Here is a 17,110-nt window from a genome sequence, read left to right on the forward strand (position 1 = left end):
AAAGCCTTGTTTTCCTTGCAGGTGTTTTTCAGGGCTGGGCTGCTGGCCGTGCTGGAGGAACTTCGGGATGAGCGGCTGGCCAAGATCCTGACCTTGCTGCAGGCCAGGATCCGGGGCCACCTCATGCGCATTGAGCACCAGCACATGAGAGGGGGAAGGTATGAGCAGCCCGGGGGCTCTGCCGGGATGGGCAGGGGAGAGCTCCCTCCCACTCCTGCTGCACCCGGACCCTTACCCGCCTCCCTCCTCTGCAGGGACGCCCTCTACACCATCCAGTGCAATATCCGGGCCTTTGCGGCTGTGAAGAACTGGTCCTGGATGAAACTCTTCTTCAAGATGAAGCCCCTGCTGCGCTCGGTGCAGGCCGAGGAGGAGCTGGGCGCCCTGCGGGCTGAGCTCCGGGGGCTGCGGAACTCCCTGGCCGAGGCAGAGGCCAAGAGACAGGAGCTGGAGGAGAAGCACATCAGCATTGCCCAGGAGAAGAATGACCTGGCTCTGCAGCTGCAGGCGGTGAGCCCTGGGAGGGGGCTGGGCACAGGCCGGGGACAGCAACAGGATCAGGGACGGGCATGGGGATGGGCACAGAGACAGGGGCGGGCACGGGGATGGAGAGAGGGATAAGCACGGGGATGGGCATGGAGACAGTGGCGGGCACGGGGATGGGGATGGAGACAGGGGTGGGCACGGGGATGGGGATGGAGACAGGGCAGGCACAGGGATGGGCATGGGGACAGGGGCGGGCACGGGGATGGGGATGGAGACAGGGGCAGGCACGGAGATGGGCATGGAGAGAGTGGCGGGCACAGGGATGGGCATGGAGACAGGGATGGGCATGAGACAGGGACGGGCATGGTAATGGGCATGGAGACAGGGACAGGCACAGGAATGGAGACAGGGACAGGCACAGGAATGGAGACAGGGATAGGCATGGTGATGGACATGGAGACAGCACGGGAATGGAGACAGGGATGGGCACGGGGATGGGCATGGAGACAGGGGCAGGCACGGAGATGGACATGGAGACAGGGACGGGCATGAGGATGGGGCCCTCCGGAGGAACAGTTAGAGCACTAGCCCTTCCTGCCTCCCTCATTGGGCACTGGTGAATCTACCCACAATTCTTCAGGAGGTTTTACAATTTGCAAAAGTGCTTTCCTCACATTAATCCCATTAGATGGGCAGAATAAGGACTGTTATACTTATTTTAGAGATGAGGAAACAGGCAGGAAGAAGAATGTGACTTGCCAAGGGTCATATAACTTAGTGTTGGAGCTAAGACTAAAACTCAAATGATAGGATTTAAAACTGGTAGGGTCTCAGGGGTTCCACTTCAAGGATTCAATTTAAGTCCCTCATTTTGCAGATGAGGAAACAGGAAAGAGAAATAGTTTTCTAAGGTTATATGGGCAGAAAGTAATAAAGCTGAGATTTAAAATCAGCCCTCTTGATTTGAAACCCACTATTCTTTCCACAATATCACATTGTCCTAGTTGTGATACAAACTTAGCATTCAAGGAAGGCTTTTGCTCCTCCCTTTTTTTTTCTCCCTCTTTTTTCCCTCCTTCCTTCCTTCTTTTTTCCTTCCAATTCTAATTTTTTAAAAATTTTTTACATTGAGTTAGATCTAAAATCTATTATCTTATGATTGGGTATCAAGATACCCAATCTTTTTCCCTCCTTTCTCTCTCTCCCTTCCTCTCTCTCTGTCTCTTTCTGTGTCTGTATATCTGTCTCTCTCTGTCTTCCCTTTTCTCTCCTTCCCATCTTAATTTTACCTTCTGAGACTGAACAGAGCAAAATTCATCAGTTCATCCCATTTCCATATAATGACTTTTTACATGAAGTTTATTGGCACAGTTATGTAAAAGTCTTTCTTTCACCTCTATCTGCCTCATTTTTCCCAACTGTAAAATGGGGACAATAATCCCCAGGGATGTTATGAGTTTCAAATGAGGCAATATTTGTAAAATGCCTAGTACATAGGAGGCTCTTAATAAATGTTCATTCCCTTCCTTTTCAGATTTGTGATTACATTTCTCCCTATTTTATTCTCTAGGTTAAAAACCCTAATAAGTAAGGTTACCTAATAGGTAACTCAGAAAGTGTTTGAGAATGAATGAACCCATTAATGGGTTAGACCCGTTCCCATTTTGACTTGCCTGCAACTTGGTCCCTTTCAGTGCTCACTTCATGTCTGTATGTCCTGCTCTGCCCCTGGGCCTGGGGTGCTGACCCCTGCTGTCTGTCCTTTTTCCCTCCAGGAGCAGGACAACCTAGCAGATGCAGAGGAACGCTGTGACCTTCTGATCAAGTCCAAGGTGCAGCTGGAGTCCAAGGTGAAGGAGCTGAGTGAGCGGCTGGAGGATGAGGAGGAGACAAACTCCGACCTCACTGCAAGGAAACGACACCTGGAGGATGAGTGTACCGAACTCAAAAAGGACATCGATGACCTGGAGCTGACGCTGGCCAAAGTGGAGAAGGAAAAGCACGCCACAGAGAATAAGGTTTGGAGCAGCCAGGGAGGGGACTGGGGAGTCACTTCTCAGAGGTAGCACTGAAGTCAGAGCCCAGAGCAACTGTTAGGCCCAAGAGAACCAAAGGAGCTAGAACTTAGATCTAAGAGAAGACCTAGAAAAAAGGAGTGGACTGGACCAGAGCAGAAAACCAGAGGAATTGGAGATTAGATCTAGGGGAAAATCCAGAACAGGGCTGGACTGGACCAGAGCAGAGAACCAGAGAAGCTGGAGCTTAGATCTAAGGGAAAATCCAGAACAGGGTTGGACTGAACCAGAGCAGAGAACAGGAAGAGCTAGAGCTTAGATCTAAGGGAAGACCTAAAACAAGGGATGGACCACAGCAGAGAACCATAGAAGCTAGAGCTTAGATCTAAGAGAAGAGATAGAACAAGGGCTGGACTGGACCAGAGCAGAGAATCAAGGGAAGGAAAAATACCCAGAAGGAAACTCAAAGAGAAGATTCAGAAAATAGTAAAGAATCTTTAGAAGAACAGGAGCAAAAAACTGGAAAAGGGCCCAGGATAAAACTTAGATGCTCTGGGGAATTGGCATGAATTCAGACCACCAGGAAGGGCTGACACAGAGATCTAAGAGAGGGGCTTTGGATCAAGGAATGGGGTAAAGAGCTTGAAATCTAGGAGGTGATGAGTCTGAAAAGATCATTGAACTTGTAGCCACTCAAATTGTGTGTGTGTGTGAACACATAGACCTACTTGTTTGTATACTCTCTCCTCTCAGAATTTGAATGCCTCAAGGGCAGGGTCCACTTTTTACCCTTTTTTGTATCTTTAACACTTAAGCACAATTTATGAAATATAGTAATTGCTTAATAAATGCTTGTTGACTGACTGATTGACTGAATACTGCCTGAGTCCCTTTATTACATATATGACAATCTCACTGGGGCCCGTTTTCTCTCCTATAAAAGGAGAGGTTTAGGTGAGGTGACTTCTAAGCTCCCTTCTAAATCTAGTTCAGTGAGCTAAGTCAATGTGTAACTCCTTGGAAAATGAGAATTAGAGAAACGATGTTAAGCATTCAGTGCTCTGGAGCTCTGTTCTGCGAGGATGGGAGATCAAGGTCTCCTCAGCAGGTCTGCTCTGAAAGGCAATCGGTCAGTGTCTGAGAATACGAGGCACCATCATTGCTAACTCCCAGTTCTGGGACAGGCCATACGTAGGCATGAGCCATGACAGACACTTGGATCTTATCCCCACGACACAGTAAAGACATGGGGAGGAAAAACCCAAGCCTCCATGGTCCTCTTCCCTCCACTGAGGGCACTTACTCTGCTCCATGCACAGGCTGTCCTTCCACTCACATAATCCATTTTACATAAAACACCAAAAGCTGGAGATCTGGACGAACAGGAAAGAAAAGTATGACATTATAGAAAGAGTATTAACTTGTCTTACAGCAGAAATTCTGGGTTCAGATCCCAGTTCTGCCCCTTTACTGTTGTGGGATCTTAGCTTGTGACTTCCTCTCTCTGTATCTTTAATTTTTTCATCCATAAAATTAGGGGGTTGTACAAAATGAGGTCCCTTGCAGCTCTAACCCAAGATTTGGGGATGAAGCCATAAGATTTAAATTGAAGGAAAAAGAATTGTTTCCTCTCCGGCTCCCTCGTCTTCTCCCACCTGTCACTGCAGCTCTTCTGTTTCAGGTGAAGACCTTGGTGGAAGAGATGGCAGGGCGGGATGAAACGATTACCAGGCTGACCAAGGAGAAGAAAGCCCTGCAGGAAGCTCACCAGCAAGGGCTGGATGACTTGCAGACTGAGGAAGACAAGGTCAACACTCTGAGCAAAGCGAAGGTCAAGCTGGAGCAGCAGCTGGATGATGTAAGTGTGACCTGGCAGGTGTGTGCTGGAGGAGGAAGTCATCTGGGCCTGGGCAGGGTGATACTACTGCTCAGAAGGAAGGAATTGAGAAAGCCTCCACTCACTCACATCTCTCCTTCCCAGCTGGAAAGCTCTCTGGAACAAGAGAAGAAAATGCGCCTAGATGTGGAAAGGGCCAAGCGGAAGCTAGAGGGGGACCTGAAACTCACCCAGGAGTCAGTGGCAGATGGAGAGCGTGATCGGCGGCAGCTGGAGGAAAAGCTCAAAAAGTGGGTCTAGTTTATAGCGATGGAGGGCTGGAAGCTGGGGATCATCATTTCTTCTCTCTCTGAGCTTCAGTTTCCTTATCTGTAAAATAAGAGGGTTTGGATAAAAAAGGAACTCATATCCTTTACTGCTCAGGACCTTGGTCCAGTGAATTCAGGGTCAGGCTAACTCCAAGGCAGGGATGTTGGAGGTCAGATAAAGCTCATAAAATATCAGGGACCCTCAGGACTAGTGCTTCCAACTTCAAACCATATCATTGATATAGAAAAAAGAAATAGCTGAATTTGCACTACTCTGTCTTCTTCGACCTCAGGACTTAGGGAATAAGGATCAGGGGCTGGGGAGCCAGAAGTGGGAGAAGCATCTGAGATGGATTTTTGAGTTTATAGGTAGTAAAAAGTATGGAACTTTGGAAATTAACATTTTACAAACCTGGCATGATTAGTAGATGAGAGTTTGCTAAGCTAACACTAAGCTAACCTCCTACTAAGGGATAAGAGGAAAAACAATTAATCAAACAAAAAGCCCTTATTAAGCCCTATTATGTGCTAGGTGTTGGGGGGCTGAAGATATAAGTTCAAAGAATGGAATGATTCCCATTCACAAGGAGATTACATTCTTATAGAGGAGACACGTACATATAAAATCGTATACATCACAGATAGAAGATAATAAACAAACAATAAACATGCAAAGCAGTTAAATACACAATAGTGAGGAAGAGAGAATGCTAACAATTGGGGAATCAGGAAAGTCTTCATACAGAATATAATATATGGGTCTTAAGGTAGGAAAGAAGGGAAGGAAAGGGAATGCAAGTAGGAGGGAGGGAAGGAAGAAAGAAGGGAAAGAGGGAAGGAAGGAGGGGAGAAAGAAGGAGGGAAGGAAAAAACAAAGAAAGGAAGAAAAAAGCAGAAAGGAAAGAAAGGTGAGAGTGAGGAAGGGAAGAAAGAAAGAAGAAAAGCAAGGAATGGAGGGAGGGAAGCAGAGAAGGATGAAATGAGGGAGGAAGAAAAGAAGGAAGGAAGGAAAAAAAGAAAGAAGGAAGGAAGGAGGGAAGGAAGAAGGGAGGAGAAGAGGGAGGGAAGGAAAAAGAAGTAGACACTTATTATGTATCAGGTACTGTGCTAAGCACTTTACAAATATCATCTTATTTGATCCTTCCAACAACTCTAAGAGGTAGGTGTTGTCTAGCCTAGCTAAATTCAGAGGCTCATTATCAAAAGGGTAGTCATATCAATTCAAGAATCTGGATGGAAGGAATGCCCAGATTGATAGAGAGAGATCACAGATCTTTTGGTTTCAGTAAGCTTGCAAGATTGGGAGCTCCTTGAGGGCAGGGGCTGGTACATTTTTCATCCTTTCTTACCCAATGTCTAACATGATGTCCTACATGTAGGTATAGTGGCAAAAAGTCTGGATTTGGAGCCAGAGACCTCGAGGTCACTGGTGACCCAGCTACTCACTCCCCGGTTTAATCTTGAACACAGCTTCTTCTTTCTACAATCCCCAGCTTCCTCTTCTATAAGGAGAGCAAGCTAGAAGGCCCTAACTTCTGATACTGTGTGTCAGAACAGAATCCCAGAAGTCAGGGTTAGGGGGACCCTCAGAGCCAACTCAGAGCCAGTTGGGCCAACTTGACCAAAACTCCCCTCCGCAATATTTCCGACAAGAAGTCACCCAGTCTCTGCTTGGAGACTTCCAGCTGGGAACTCACCATCTCCCCAGGCAGTCCATCCCACTTCTAAGCACGTTGTTTGCTAAGAAGTTGGGTTTTTTTTCCTTTCATGGAGGCAAAAGCCACCTCCCTGTCACTTAGACCACCACCAGGGTGGTCTAAGGCTGGGCCAGCATCTCTTGCCCTCACATTACTTCACCCGTGGCCATCTCTTGCCCACTGCAGGAAGGACTTTGAGATGAGCCAACTGAACTCTCGAATTGAGGACGAACAGGTGCTGGGAGCCCAGCTGCAAAAAAAGATCAAGGAATTACAGGTGCCTTTCCCCCGACCCCTCGCTTCTTCCTCGGGCTGGGCCACAGCTGTCGGCAAGCCGGAGCTTGGGACCCGGGCCGGGCAGTGCCGAGCGCGCCCCCGGGCTGTCGGGGCTGGGGGCGGGAGTCCCTATGGCGGCCCCGGCGTCTTCACACCCTTCTGGCTGCCCTCCCCAGTCCCGCGGAGAGGAGCTGGAGGAGGAGCTGGAGGCCGAGCGGGCAGCCCGCGCTCGCGTGGAGAAGCAGCGGGCGGAGAGCGCGCAGGAGCTGGAGGAGCTGAGCGAGCGGCTGGAGGAGGCGGGGGGCGCCTCGGCCGGGCAGCGGGAAGGCAGTCGGAAGCTGGAGGCGGAGCTGGGCCGGCTGCGGCGGGAGCTGGAGGAGGCCACGCTGAGGCACGAGGCCACGGCGGCGGCCCTGCGCCGGAGGCAGGCGGACAGCACCGCCGAGCTGGGGGAGCACATCGACAACCTCCAGCGGGCCCGGCAGAAGCTGGAGAAGGAGAAGAGCGAGCTCAGGATGGAGGTGGACGACCTCAGCGCTAACGTGGAGGCCCTGACCCGGAGCAAGGTAGGCTCGGGATGCTCCGCCGCCGACGCGATTCACCCGGCCTGGCCCGTCCGGCTTAGGAGCCGGACTTTGGCCCCGCCCAGCCTCCCTCCCCTACGTCCCATTCTAGTCTCCTCGGGGCTCCTCCGGCCCCCTGCTCTTCCTGCTCCTCCTAGTAGCCAACGTTTTATAAGGCACTGACTGTGTGCCACATATTGTGCTAAGCTCGTTACAAATATCTCATTATCCGTCAGTGACCCGGGAGGTAGGTACTACTATTATCCCCATTTTACAGATAAGGAAGGTGAGGTAGAAGTTATTGAACTCAGGTCTTCCTGACTCCAGGCCCCATAATACTTACTGCTTTTGACTCTTGACCCGAAGACCCTTCCAGAGCTTGATCCTTTGTCAGACTCTTTCCCCTCTGCCCGGTCCTCAGATCCACAAGCTTGAAAGCCTACAGTTGCCTGACTTTGTTTCCACTCTCTGGGACCCCCACCCCCACCCCTCTTTCCATTTTCTGCCTTCTGATACACTCTGACCCTTCTCCCCCAACCCAGACCAACGCGGAGAAGCTCTGTCGGGCTTCAGAGGATCATCTGAGCGAAGCCAAGGTTAAGATCGATGAGCTGCAGAGGCAGCTGGCCGACGTGACTGCCCAGCGCGGGAGACTGCAGACTGAGAATGGTGGGAAGGCTATCTGGGTGGAGGGAGGGACGATGATCTGGGGTGGAGGGAGGGGATGGTCCGAGTGCAGGCGGGGGGCGCGGGGGGATGATCCGGGAGCTCTTCTTGCCGACCCCTCACTCTATCCCTTGTCGTTCTCCCCCCTTCTCTCCTCCCCCCCAGGAGAATTGAGCCGGCTGCTGGAGGAGAAGGAGTCTCTCATCAGTCAGCTAAGCCGCGGGAAGATCTCGGTGACCCAGAGCCTAGAAGAGCTGAGGCGGCAGCTGGAGGAGGAGACCAAGGTGCCGGGGCCGGGAGGATGGGCCGGGAGAGCTGGGAAAGGAAGGGGCGCCCCGCTCCTGACACCCCCTCATTCCCCATCCTCTCGACACAGGCGAAGAGCGCGCTGGCCCACACGGTGCAGGCGTCTCGGCATGACTGCGAGCTGCTCAGGGAGCAGCACGAGGAAGAGGCGGAGGCGCAGGCCGAGCTGCAGCGGCTCCTGTCCAAGGCCAACGCCGAGGTGGCCCAGTGGAGGAGCAAGTACGAGGCGGATGCCATCCAGAGGACGGAGGAGCTGGAGGAGGCCAAGTAAGGAGCCCTGAGCCCTCCCGCTGCCTGCCCACCCACGGGGTCCCAGACCCCTAGCTGTGACCGTGTGTGTATGACCACTCTCCTGTCCTTAGGGGCCAGGCCCCGAAACCCTGTTCTGCGGCTCTGTGAACACCTGGCTGGGAACTGGCCAGCATGCTCTGACCCATCTGTGGTCATTCCATTCCCCCACTCCCCTTAGAGGCCACCAGGTAACCCAGCAGGTGGACTGCTGCTGCTGGAGTAGGGAAGACATGAGTTCAAATGCAACCTTAGACACTTGCTGTGTGACCTTGAGCAAGTCCTTTGTTTGCCTCAGTTTCTTCATCTGTAAAATGGGAACAACAGCATTTACCTCCAGTTGTTTTTTTTTAAATAAATAATAGCTTGTTATATTACTTCCAGTATTATTAACATTAAAATAATGGAAAAGATCCATAATGCATATATATGTATTTATGCATATATGTGTATAGCTGTAATATGCATAAATATGTATACATACATATATTATATATACATATAGATAACACAGATATGTATGTGTGCATATATTTTTTTTATTGAGTCTTTTAGCCCTAAACATTCACCCTGTGTTTACAAGTTTTCTCCCTCCCTATCCTCCCTCCTCTAGACTGCAAGCAATCCAATATAGGCTAAACATACTAAATTCTTCCAAACATATCTCCACACTTTTGTTGTGCAAGAAAATCAGATCAAAAAGAGAAATAAATGAAAATTTAAAAACCAAACAAATAATACCACCAACAACAAAAAGATGAAAATACTATGTTGTGATTCATACTCAGTTCCCACAGTCTCTCTCTGGGTGCAGATGGCTCTCTCCATTACAAGATCATTGGAACTGGCTTGAATCACCTCATTGTTGATGAGAGCCAAGTCCATCAGAATTGATCATCATATAGTCTTCTTGTTGGAGTGTACAATATTCTCTTGGTTCTGCTCATTTCACTTAGCCTTAGTTCATGCAAGTCTCTCCAGGCCTCTCTCAAATCATCCTGTTGGTCAATTCTTACAGAACAATAATATTTATTCCATAACATTCATATACAACAATTTATTCAGCCATTCTCCAACTGACAGGATCCACTCGTTTCCAGTTCTTTTCCACTACAAAAAAGGCTGCCACAAACATTTTTTGCACATGTGGGTTCTTTTCCCTTTTTGATTATTTTTTTAAGTATCCAGAGACCCTGCTGGACCAAAGGGTTTGATACACCCTTACAGTTTGATAATCCTTTGGGCATAGTTCCACACAAAAACTCCAGGAATCCAATGAGAGAATATTTGTTAAAAAAAAAAAAAAAAAAGTTCTTAGCACAGTGCCTTGCACTTAGTAGGTGTTATATCAATGCTTATTCCCTTATTTCCCCTTGGCCTTATGGGACCCTGTCTCTGACCACCAACCCCACTTCCATATAGTCAGTGGAAAGAATAATGACTGAAGTCAGAATAATGAAGTTCAAATCTAAGGTCCTTTTCAGCTCTGCATCTGCAATCCTACAATTACTTTGATGTCTAGGACCTGTGACTGCCATGTTGCTGATCTCATGAACATTTGGCCACGATCCTGCCCTGTGGCCCCATGCTGCTGACCCTGTGACTTTGAGGACCTTTGGCCACAACCTGTGCTTTCTCCCCCCCTGCCTCAGGAAGAAGTTGGCGGCCAGGCTTCAGGAGGCCGAGGAGGTTGCAGAGGCAGCCCACGCGCGGTGCTCGTCCCTGGAGAAGGCAAAGCTGCGGCTGCAGACGGAGGTGGACGACGTGAGCCTGGAGCTGGAGCGCTCCACCTCGGCAGCGGCCGCCCTGGACAAGAAGCAGCGCCTTCTGGAGCGGGCCCTGGAGGAGCGGAGGCGCCAGGAGGAGGAGACTCAGCGGGAGCTGGAGGCGGCCCAGAGGGAGGCCAGGAGCCTCGGCTCGGAGCTCTTCAGGCTCCGGCACAGCCATGAGGAGGTGCTCGAAGCCTTGGAGACCCTCAAGAGGGAGAATAAGCACCTCCAGGGTATGAAGCTCTGACCCCTCCTCAAAGCAGCATCTTGGGGACAGAGGTCGTCCTGGGGGTCAAGGGCTTCCAAAGTCACTGGGGTCAGCTTGATGCTGACCCGTGAAGGTTATTCTGGGATCTAAGAGGGGAACGCTAGGATTGAACAGGGGCCATCCCACGTGGCGGGCATCCTCTGAGATCGAGTCTCACACTTTCCCATCCTCCCCAGAGGAAATCAGTGACCTCACTGACCAGATCAGCCTCAGTGGGAAGAATTTACAGGAGCTGGAAAAAGTGAAGAAAGCACTGGAAGGAGAGAAGAGTGAGCTCCAGGCCGCGCTGGAGGAAGCTGAGGTCAGAGCGGCTGGGCTTGCATTGCTCTCGCTGATCTCCACGTGCTGACCCACCCAAACTAACCCACTCATGCTGACTGCCAGGACGCTGACCAACCAACGAAGCCCCCACTGCCCCTGACTCCCTCTCACTGCCTTCTAGGGGGCCTTGGAGCTGGAGGAGACAAAGACTCTGCGGAGCCAGCTGGAACTGTCTCAGGTGAAGGCCGACATGGACCGCAAGCTGGCAGAGAAGAACGAGGAGAGTGAGAACCTCAGGTGGGAAGGCCAGAGGCTGCCCCAGTCAGCCTCTGCGGGCCCCCACCCCTTGCACAGAATGAGCTCCCTGGGGGGACTCCAGGCCTGTCCCCTGAGAAATCATCGTGGCCCTGGGCCACTCCTGGGGAGGTGAAAAACCCTGACAGAAGTCCTTTTTGCTCCTAAACCTCTGTACATGTGGTAGGGTATACGTGTGTGTGTGAGAAAGACACAGAGACAGTGTGTATGTGTGTGAGAGAGATACAGAAACAGTGTGCCTGTGTGTCTGTGAAAGTGTGTGAGACAGAGAGACAGTATGTTATCCGTGTACGAGACAGAAACATGTATGTATGTATGTGTGTGTGAGAAACACAGTGTGTATGTCTGTGAGTGTGTGGCAGACGTGTGTATATATATGTATCTGTGAGTGTGTGTGTAACAGGCACAATATGTATACCTGTGTGAGAAACAGTATGTATGTGCATCTATGAGACAATGTTTTCCGTATATGAGACAGAGACATGGATGTATGTGTATGTGTGTGAGAAACACAGTATGTATGTGTATCTGTAGATGTGTGTGACAAACAACATATATATATATATATATATATATATATGTGTATGTGTGTGTGACAGACACAGTATGTTTGTGTATCTGTGAAAGTGTGTGAGAGACAACAGAGAGAGGGAGGGAGAGATGGAGAGAGAAAAAGAAATAGACAAAGACCAAAGAAATGACCTGAGGCTGGTATAATTGTAATAAGAATCTAAAATAGTTCACCAGTCAATAACCATTTTTATTATGGGGGATCAGGGAGAGAATCCCAGAAATGAGGGACTAGCGAAAATACCCAGCATCTGGAGTTGGAGTGCTAAGAGGAGGGAGGCCGGTGTTACTAGATCAGAGTCCAGGGAGTGAAAGGAATAAAGAATAAAAAGACTGAAAGGCAGGAGGGATGAAGCAAACTTGAGAGGAGGGGCTGAGGAGCAAAGGTGGCAAAGGATTAGTCTAGCAGTGGCAGTGAGGACCAAGGAGCAAGCTGCTGCTGCTGCTCTTCCTCCTGCTCCTCCTCTTCTTCCTGTTGTGTTGGGGGCATGAGGGAAGGAACCTTCACTCTGGAAGAAAGTGACCATGGCACAGTGACTTCCAGAGGGAGCCAGGCTCCTAAAAATTTTCATTAGCCTAGAGGGATTTCACAGAGAAAGGAACTATCTGACCAAACATCAGAGAACTTTTATTGGGAGATTAAACTCTCCTAAATCCCAGCATCTCCAAGATGGAAGGGACCCCAGTGCAATCTAGTCCAAGACCTAATGGAGCCAAAGTCCTCCCTCCGATATCCCAGACAAGGGGCCATCTGGCCTTTTCTGGAATACTTCTGTGACGGGGCGCCCCCTTTCCATTTGGGGGCGACTCCTCATTGGCTGGAAGCAGAGGTCAGTGGCAGCTAAGAAAGGACCAGAGGGGCTAGGATCTGGCGTCTGAGGTGACAGGCGTTGATAGCAGAGAAGAGCCTGGGCTCAGTGAGCCCCCACCGGCCGTCTGGGCAGGAGACCCTCGGCATTGAGCCTACCCTGCTTCTCCTTACCCAGACGCAATCACCAGCGCACAGTGGAATCCCTGCAGGCTTCGCTGGATGCTGAGGGCCGGGCACGGAACGAGGCGCTGAGGCTTAAAAAGAAGATGGAGGGAGACCTGAACGAGCTGGAGCTGCAGCTGGGTCACGCGACCCGCCAGGCCAGCGAGGCCCACGCAGCTACTCGCCTGCTGCAAGGCCAGCTCAAGGTGAGACGGTGGCCGAGGCAGGAGGGGGAGCATGGGGAGACGTCCGAAAGCTACGGGCACAGCCGGGGAGCTGGGGCTTGGCAGGGGCAGTGGGGGGCAAAGCTAGGAGCCATGGGGAAGTGGGGCACAAAAGACCTGTGGGCAGACCTAGGGAGCTGTGTTGGACAAATGCAGGCCCAAGCCTTTCCTGGAGCTCACCCCGTCTCCTCTCCAGGATGCCCAGGTGGCCCAGGACGAGGCGCAGCGTATGGCCGGGGAGCTGCGGGAACAGGCCCAGGCCTTGGAGCGAAGGAACGGGCTGCTGCTGGCAGAGCTGGAGGAGCTCCGGGCAGTGCTGGAGCAGGGTGAGAGGGCCCGCAGACTAGCTGAGCAAGAGCTGCTCGAGGCCACTGAGAGGATCAACTTGCTGCACTCCCAGGTAAGCACCCAAGCCTCCCACAGGGCTGTGCACATAGTAGATGCTCAATAAAGATCTGCACAACTTCTAGTATATTTTCTATATTTATTACTATGATCTTTACATTTACCAATGTATTATAATTTATGTGAATATTTTTGTATGCACATCTAAAAGAAACATGTTGAATTATGACAAGACCCAGAGCGTGCTGGAGAATAGGGCACACCAGGCTCTGGCTCCAAAATGGGACACGCCAAACACTGAGCACAGAAACGCAGGGCTTGGAGACCCCAGAGATCCCCTTCTTCAGAGGCCCTCGAGTCCTTTCTGCAGAGGGCTTGCCTGGGGCATCTGACTGTCCTTAGTAAGGGTTCTTAAACCTGTCAACGGGGATTTTTGTTTTTTAAAATTTTTGTACTTTAATGTAATCCTATGTATTTTATTTTATGCATTTATGCAGTAACGCCAAGAAGACGTCCATAGATTTCACCAGTCTGTGGAGAATTAATGACCCTTGCCTAGGTGGGACCCAACCTAGATCTGATTTTTTCTTTTTTTCTCTCCGCCCCCATCTCAACCCCCATGTGCTTCCAGAACACAGGCCTCGTCAGCCAGAAGAAGAAATTAGAGGCTGATGTGTCACAACTCAGTAGCGAGGTAGAAGAGGCCGTGCAGGAAAGCCGTGAAGCTGAGGAGAAGGCGAAGAAAGCCATCACTGACGTGAGGATCCAGAGGCTGGGCTGGGATGGGACCAGTCTCGGGAAGGACCAGCCTGGTCCGTCTCAGAGCTGAAAGAATTGGGCTGGGAATACAACAGGAAGGCTTTGGGACAAAATGATTTGCCAGAAAGATGATCACGGGATCATAGACTCCGAGCTGGGAGGGATGCCCCCATTTTACTCATGAGCTCTGGAGAGGTTGACACGGTGCCCAAGATCATACTGATCCTAAGTGATGGAGCCAGAATCTGAATCCCGGTCTTCTGACTTCAAATCAGAATCTCCTCTAGAGTCAAAAGGCAGTTTAGAGATCTAACTCAAACCCCTCCCCCTTTTTAGCAAAGAAACTGAGGCTTTGAGAAGCTGTTGGTAAGGCAAGGTCACAGTGACAAAACTAGAATCAGAACCCAAATTTTCTAAGGAAATCCAATTATCTTGATACCATGTAGCCTCTATCCAAGAGGACGCGAGGAGATCTCAGCAAGGGGGAAGAATGGAATGACCCTTGAAAGGGGGCAGGGATGGTCAGTCAATAAACATTTATTAAGTGCCTACTGCGTACCAGGCACTATGCTGATCTCTGCAGATACAAAGGCAAAAGGCAGTCCCTGCTCACGGAGAGCTCACATTCTAATGGAGGAGACAACATGCAAACCACCTATGTACAAACAAGTTATGTACAGTTTAAATCGGAGATCACAACAGAGAGAGAGGATTAGTATAAGGGGGAGATGGGAAAGGCTTCCCAAGGAGAGTGGGATTTTAGCTGGAAAGAGGCCAGGAGGCGGAGATGAAGGAGAACATTCCAGGTACAGGAGACAGCCAGTGACAACGCCCAGCCTGGAGATTGAAGTGTTTTGCACCCATGTCGCCGGACTGAAGAGTACGTGCGGGTGAGGAAGAGTAGGCTCGTGAGTCTGTGCCTTCTGCCCCGACTCCCTGCAGGCTGCTATGATGGCTGAGGAGCTGAAGAAGGAACAAGATACCAGTGCCCACTTGGAGCGGATGAAAAAGACACTGGAGCAGACAGTGAGGGAACTACAGGTTCGGTTGGATGAAGCTGAGCAGGTGGCCCTCAGGGGTGGCAAGAAGCAGGTCCAGAAGTTGGAAGCAAAGGTCAGTCCTTCCCCAATGTGTCCCCATCCCCCAGAACTTCTGAGACATTGCTCCTCTCTCCGCCTCCGTCTCCCTCCCAACGGTTTCCATCATGATCCGATTCACCCAGTCATCCCCGGAGGTTCTCCTGTCCTTGCTCTGAGGCTTCAGTCCACCTCCCCAACATTTTCTAGTGTAGGAAATCAAGACTCGGACTCTTTGTGGCAGGAATCTTGTCTCCCTTCCCCCAGGACTTGATTACTGCTAGGCACTGGAGGGCTCATTAAACTGACATTACACATGCAATCAACTGCTTGGAGAGCAGAGGGGTTTCATCACCAAGCAGCTCCTGCCCTAGCCTCCCTCGGGGAGAGCAGGATGTCTCCTCTCCTTGGTGATTCCTTAAGCATCCCACTGATCCATGGGGAATAACTTGAATGATCCCAAAGAGATGGGGCCCCCTAGATTCTGAGATGCTTCCAAGCCCGCTCTCCCCAATCCCTTCCCTCTCCTCTCCCCCTCACTCCCCCCCGACCCCTGGCCACCAGTACTTCCAGATCCCTCTTGGGCACTTCTGCCCTCTCCCCTGCCCCTTCACATTTGTCCTTGGCCTCAGACCTGATTCCTCACCGCCTGCCGACTGCTGGACCCCGTTCTGGGTATCCAATCCATATCCTCAATCTCCTTGTTCTTTTTTCGTGCCTTCTCTCTTCGGCATGGTTATTGTCCCCTGGTGCTAGGGAGATCAAACATCTAGAGCTGGAAGGGACTTACAGAGGAGGAAACTGAGGCCCTGGAAGTGGGGATTGGCCCAAGGTCACACAGCTCTGCTGCCACAATACCAAGATCCTACCTCCCTAAACTCACGGCCCCGGGCTCATCTACTCTTGTTCTGCAGGTACGGGAACTGGAGCTGGAGTTGGATGGGGAACAGAAGAAGAACGTGGAGGCCCAGAAAGGCATTCGCAAACACGAGCGCCGAGTGAAGGAGCTCAGCTATCAGGTCAGTGGGACCGAGGCTGGGGATGTCAGAGCTGGATAATCTCTCGAGCTACAAGCCTAGGCCACAGCTCTGAATGATCCCCACTTTCTCTCTTCCCCAGGCTGAGGAAGACAGGAAAAACCTGGCCCGGATGCAGGACCTTATTGAGAAGCTACAGAGCAAAGTCAAGAGCTATAAACGCCAGTTTGAGGAAGCGGTGAGTACGTGCGCAAAAGTACGTGCGGCTCTGACCCGGGCATTACTTTTCCCATCTTATAGAAGTAAAAACTGAGTCAGAGAGAAGCGTGTCTTGGCCCAAACATCCACATACAACTCTTTGTGCGTAATCCTACATGGTAGGCACTTAATATGATGCTTGTTAATGGACTGATTCTCTGATTGCTCCTTCCCAGGAGCAACAGGCCAACTCCAACCTGGTGAAGTACCGGAAGGCTCAGCACGAGCTCGACGATGCAGAGGAACGGGCAGACATTGCAGAAACCCAGGTTAACAAGCTTCGGGCTCGCACTCGGGATGCCCTGACCCCAAAGGTAAGGGGCTGGGGAGAGAAGGGCAATAACTTGTTCCCCAAAGTGAAAGGGGAAGAGAACAGAAACAAGTTCTGCAAGGGAGGAGGAATTCCTTCTTTGCAGGGCTGTCTGTGACTGTGGGAGGGAGGAAGCAGCAAGCATGGGTGGTGAACTAACATGTCTCTGCCATTCCTCAGCATAAAGAGTGAAGGCCCGGAGGCCCATAAGCCCTTAGAGGCCTACGATCTGAAGAGGAGTGGTTGCTGCAACAGCACCATGGACCCCTAACTCACTGCTTCCTTATCCTATCTCAAGGACCTTCGACTCCATAACTTACCATAATTTTCCCTCCAATCCCTTCGAATTTCCCAAATAAATGCAAATAAAAGCAGAATGCTTTTTGTTCCTTTTGCTTGAGGGAAGGGGAGACTAAAAGTAATGAAGAACCTGAGGGTTGGACTCAGGCCCCCGGGCAAAATCTGCACAAAGGGAGGAAAACTGGGCCTAGAGCACATCCCTAGTCTATCCAGTCTCCCAGAGCCTAGCAATGCTTACCCAAACAAAGGTCAGTTCCACACCC

At 50.8% G+C, this 17,110-nt stretch overlaps 1 protein-coding gene across 1 annotated transcript in view; it reads left to right on the forward strand.

Moving 5' to 3' along the window:
- Positions 1-16,924, forward strand: part of MYH7B (myosin heavy chain 7B) — a 39,771-nt gene extending 22,847 nt beyond the window's left edge. The window contains exons 22-41 of the mRNA XM_051979183.1: positions 22-158; positions 255-510; positions 2,262-2,504; positions 4,183-4,359; positions 4,483-4,628; positions 6,530-6,620; positions 6,796-7,185; positions 7,725-7,851; positions 8,014-8,132; positions 8,225-8,421; positions 10,095-10,444; positions 10,656-10,780; positions 10,922-11,037; positions 12,612-12,804; positions 13,019-13,222; positions 13,799-13,924; positions 14,869-15,039; positions 15,917-16,021; positions 16,122-16,217; positions 16,414-16,924. Of these exons, the coding sequence (XP_051835143.1) occupies positions 22-158; positions 255-510; positions 2,262-2,504; positions 4,183-4,359; positions 4,483-4,628; positions 6,530-6,620; positions 6,796-7,185; positions 7,725-7,851; positions 8,014-8,132; positions 8,225-8,421; positions 10,095-10,444; positions 10,656-10,780; positions 10,922-11,037; positions 12,612-12,804; positions 13,019-13,222; positions 13,799-13,924; positions 14,869-15,039; positions 15,917-16,021; positions 16,122-16,217; positions 16,414-16,665 (3,621 nt within the window). The 3' untranslated portion in view covers positions 16,666-16,924. The remainder of the gene's footprint in view (positions 1-21; positions 159-254; positions 511-2,261; positions 2,505-4,182; positions 4,360-4,482; positions 4,629-6,529; positions 6,621-6,795; positions 7,186-7,724; positions 7,852-8,013; positions 8,133-8,224; positions 8,422-10,094; positions 10,445-10,655; positions 10,781-10,921; positions 11,038-12,611; positions 12,805-13,018; positions 13,223-13,798; positions 13,925-14,868; positions 15,040-15,916; positions 16,022-16,121; positions 16,218-16,413) is intronic.
- The last annotated feature ends 186 nt before the right edge of the window (positions 16,925-17,110 follow it).

The sequence above is a fragment of the Antechinus flavipes genome, chromosome 2 (genome assembly GCF_016432865.1).
Source record: "Antechinus flavipes isolate AdamAnt ecotype Samford, QLD, Australia chromosome 2, AdamAnt_v2, whole genome shotgun sequence".
Taxonomy (NCBI): Eukaryota; Metazoa; Chordata; class Mammalia; order Dasyuromorphia; family Dasyuridae; genus Antechinus; species Antechinus flavipes.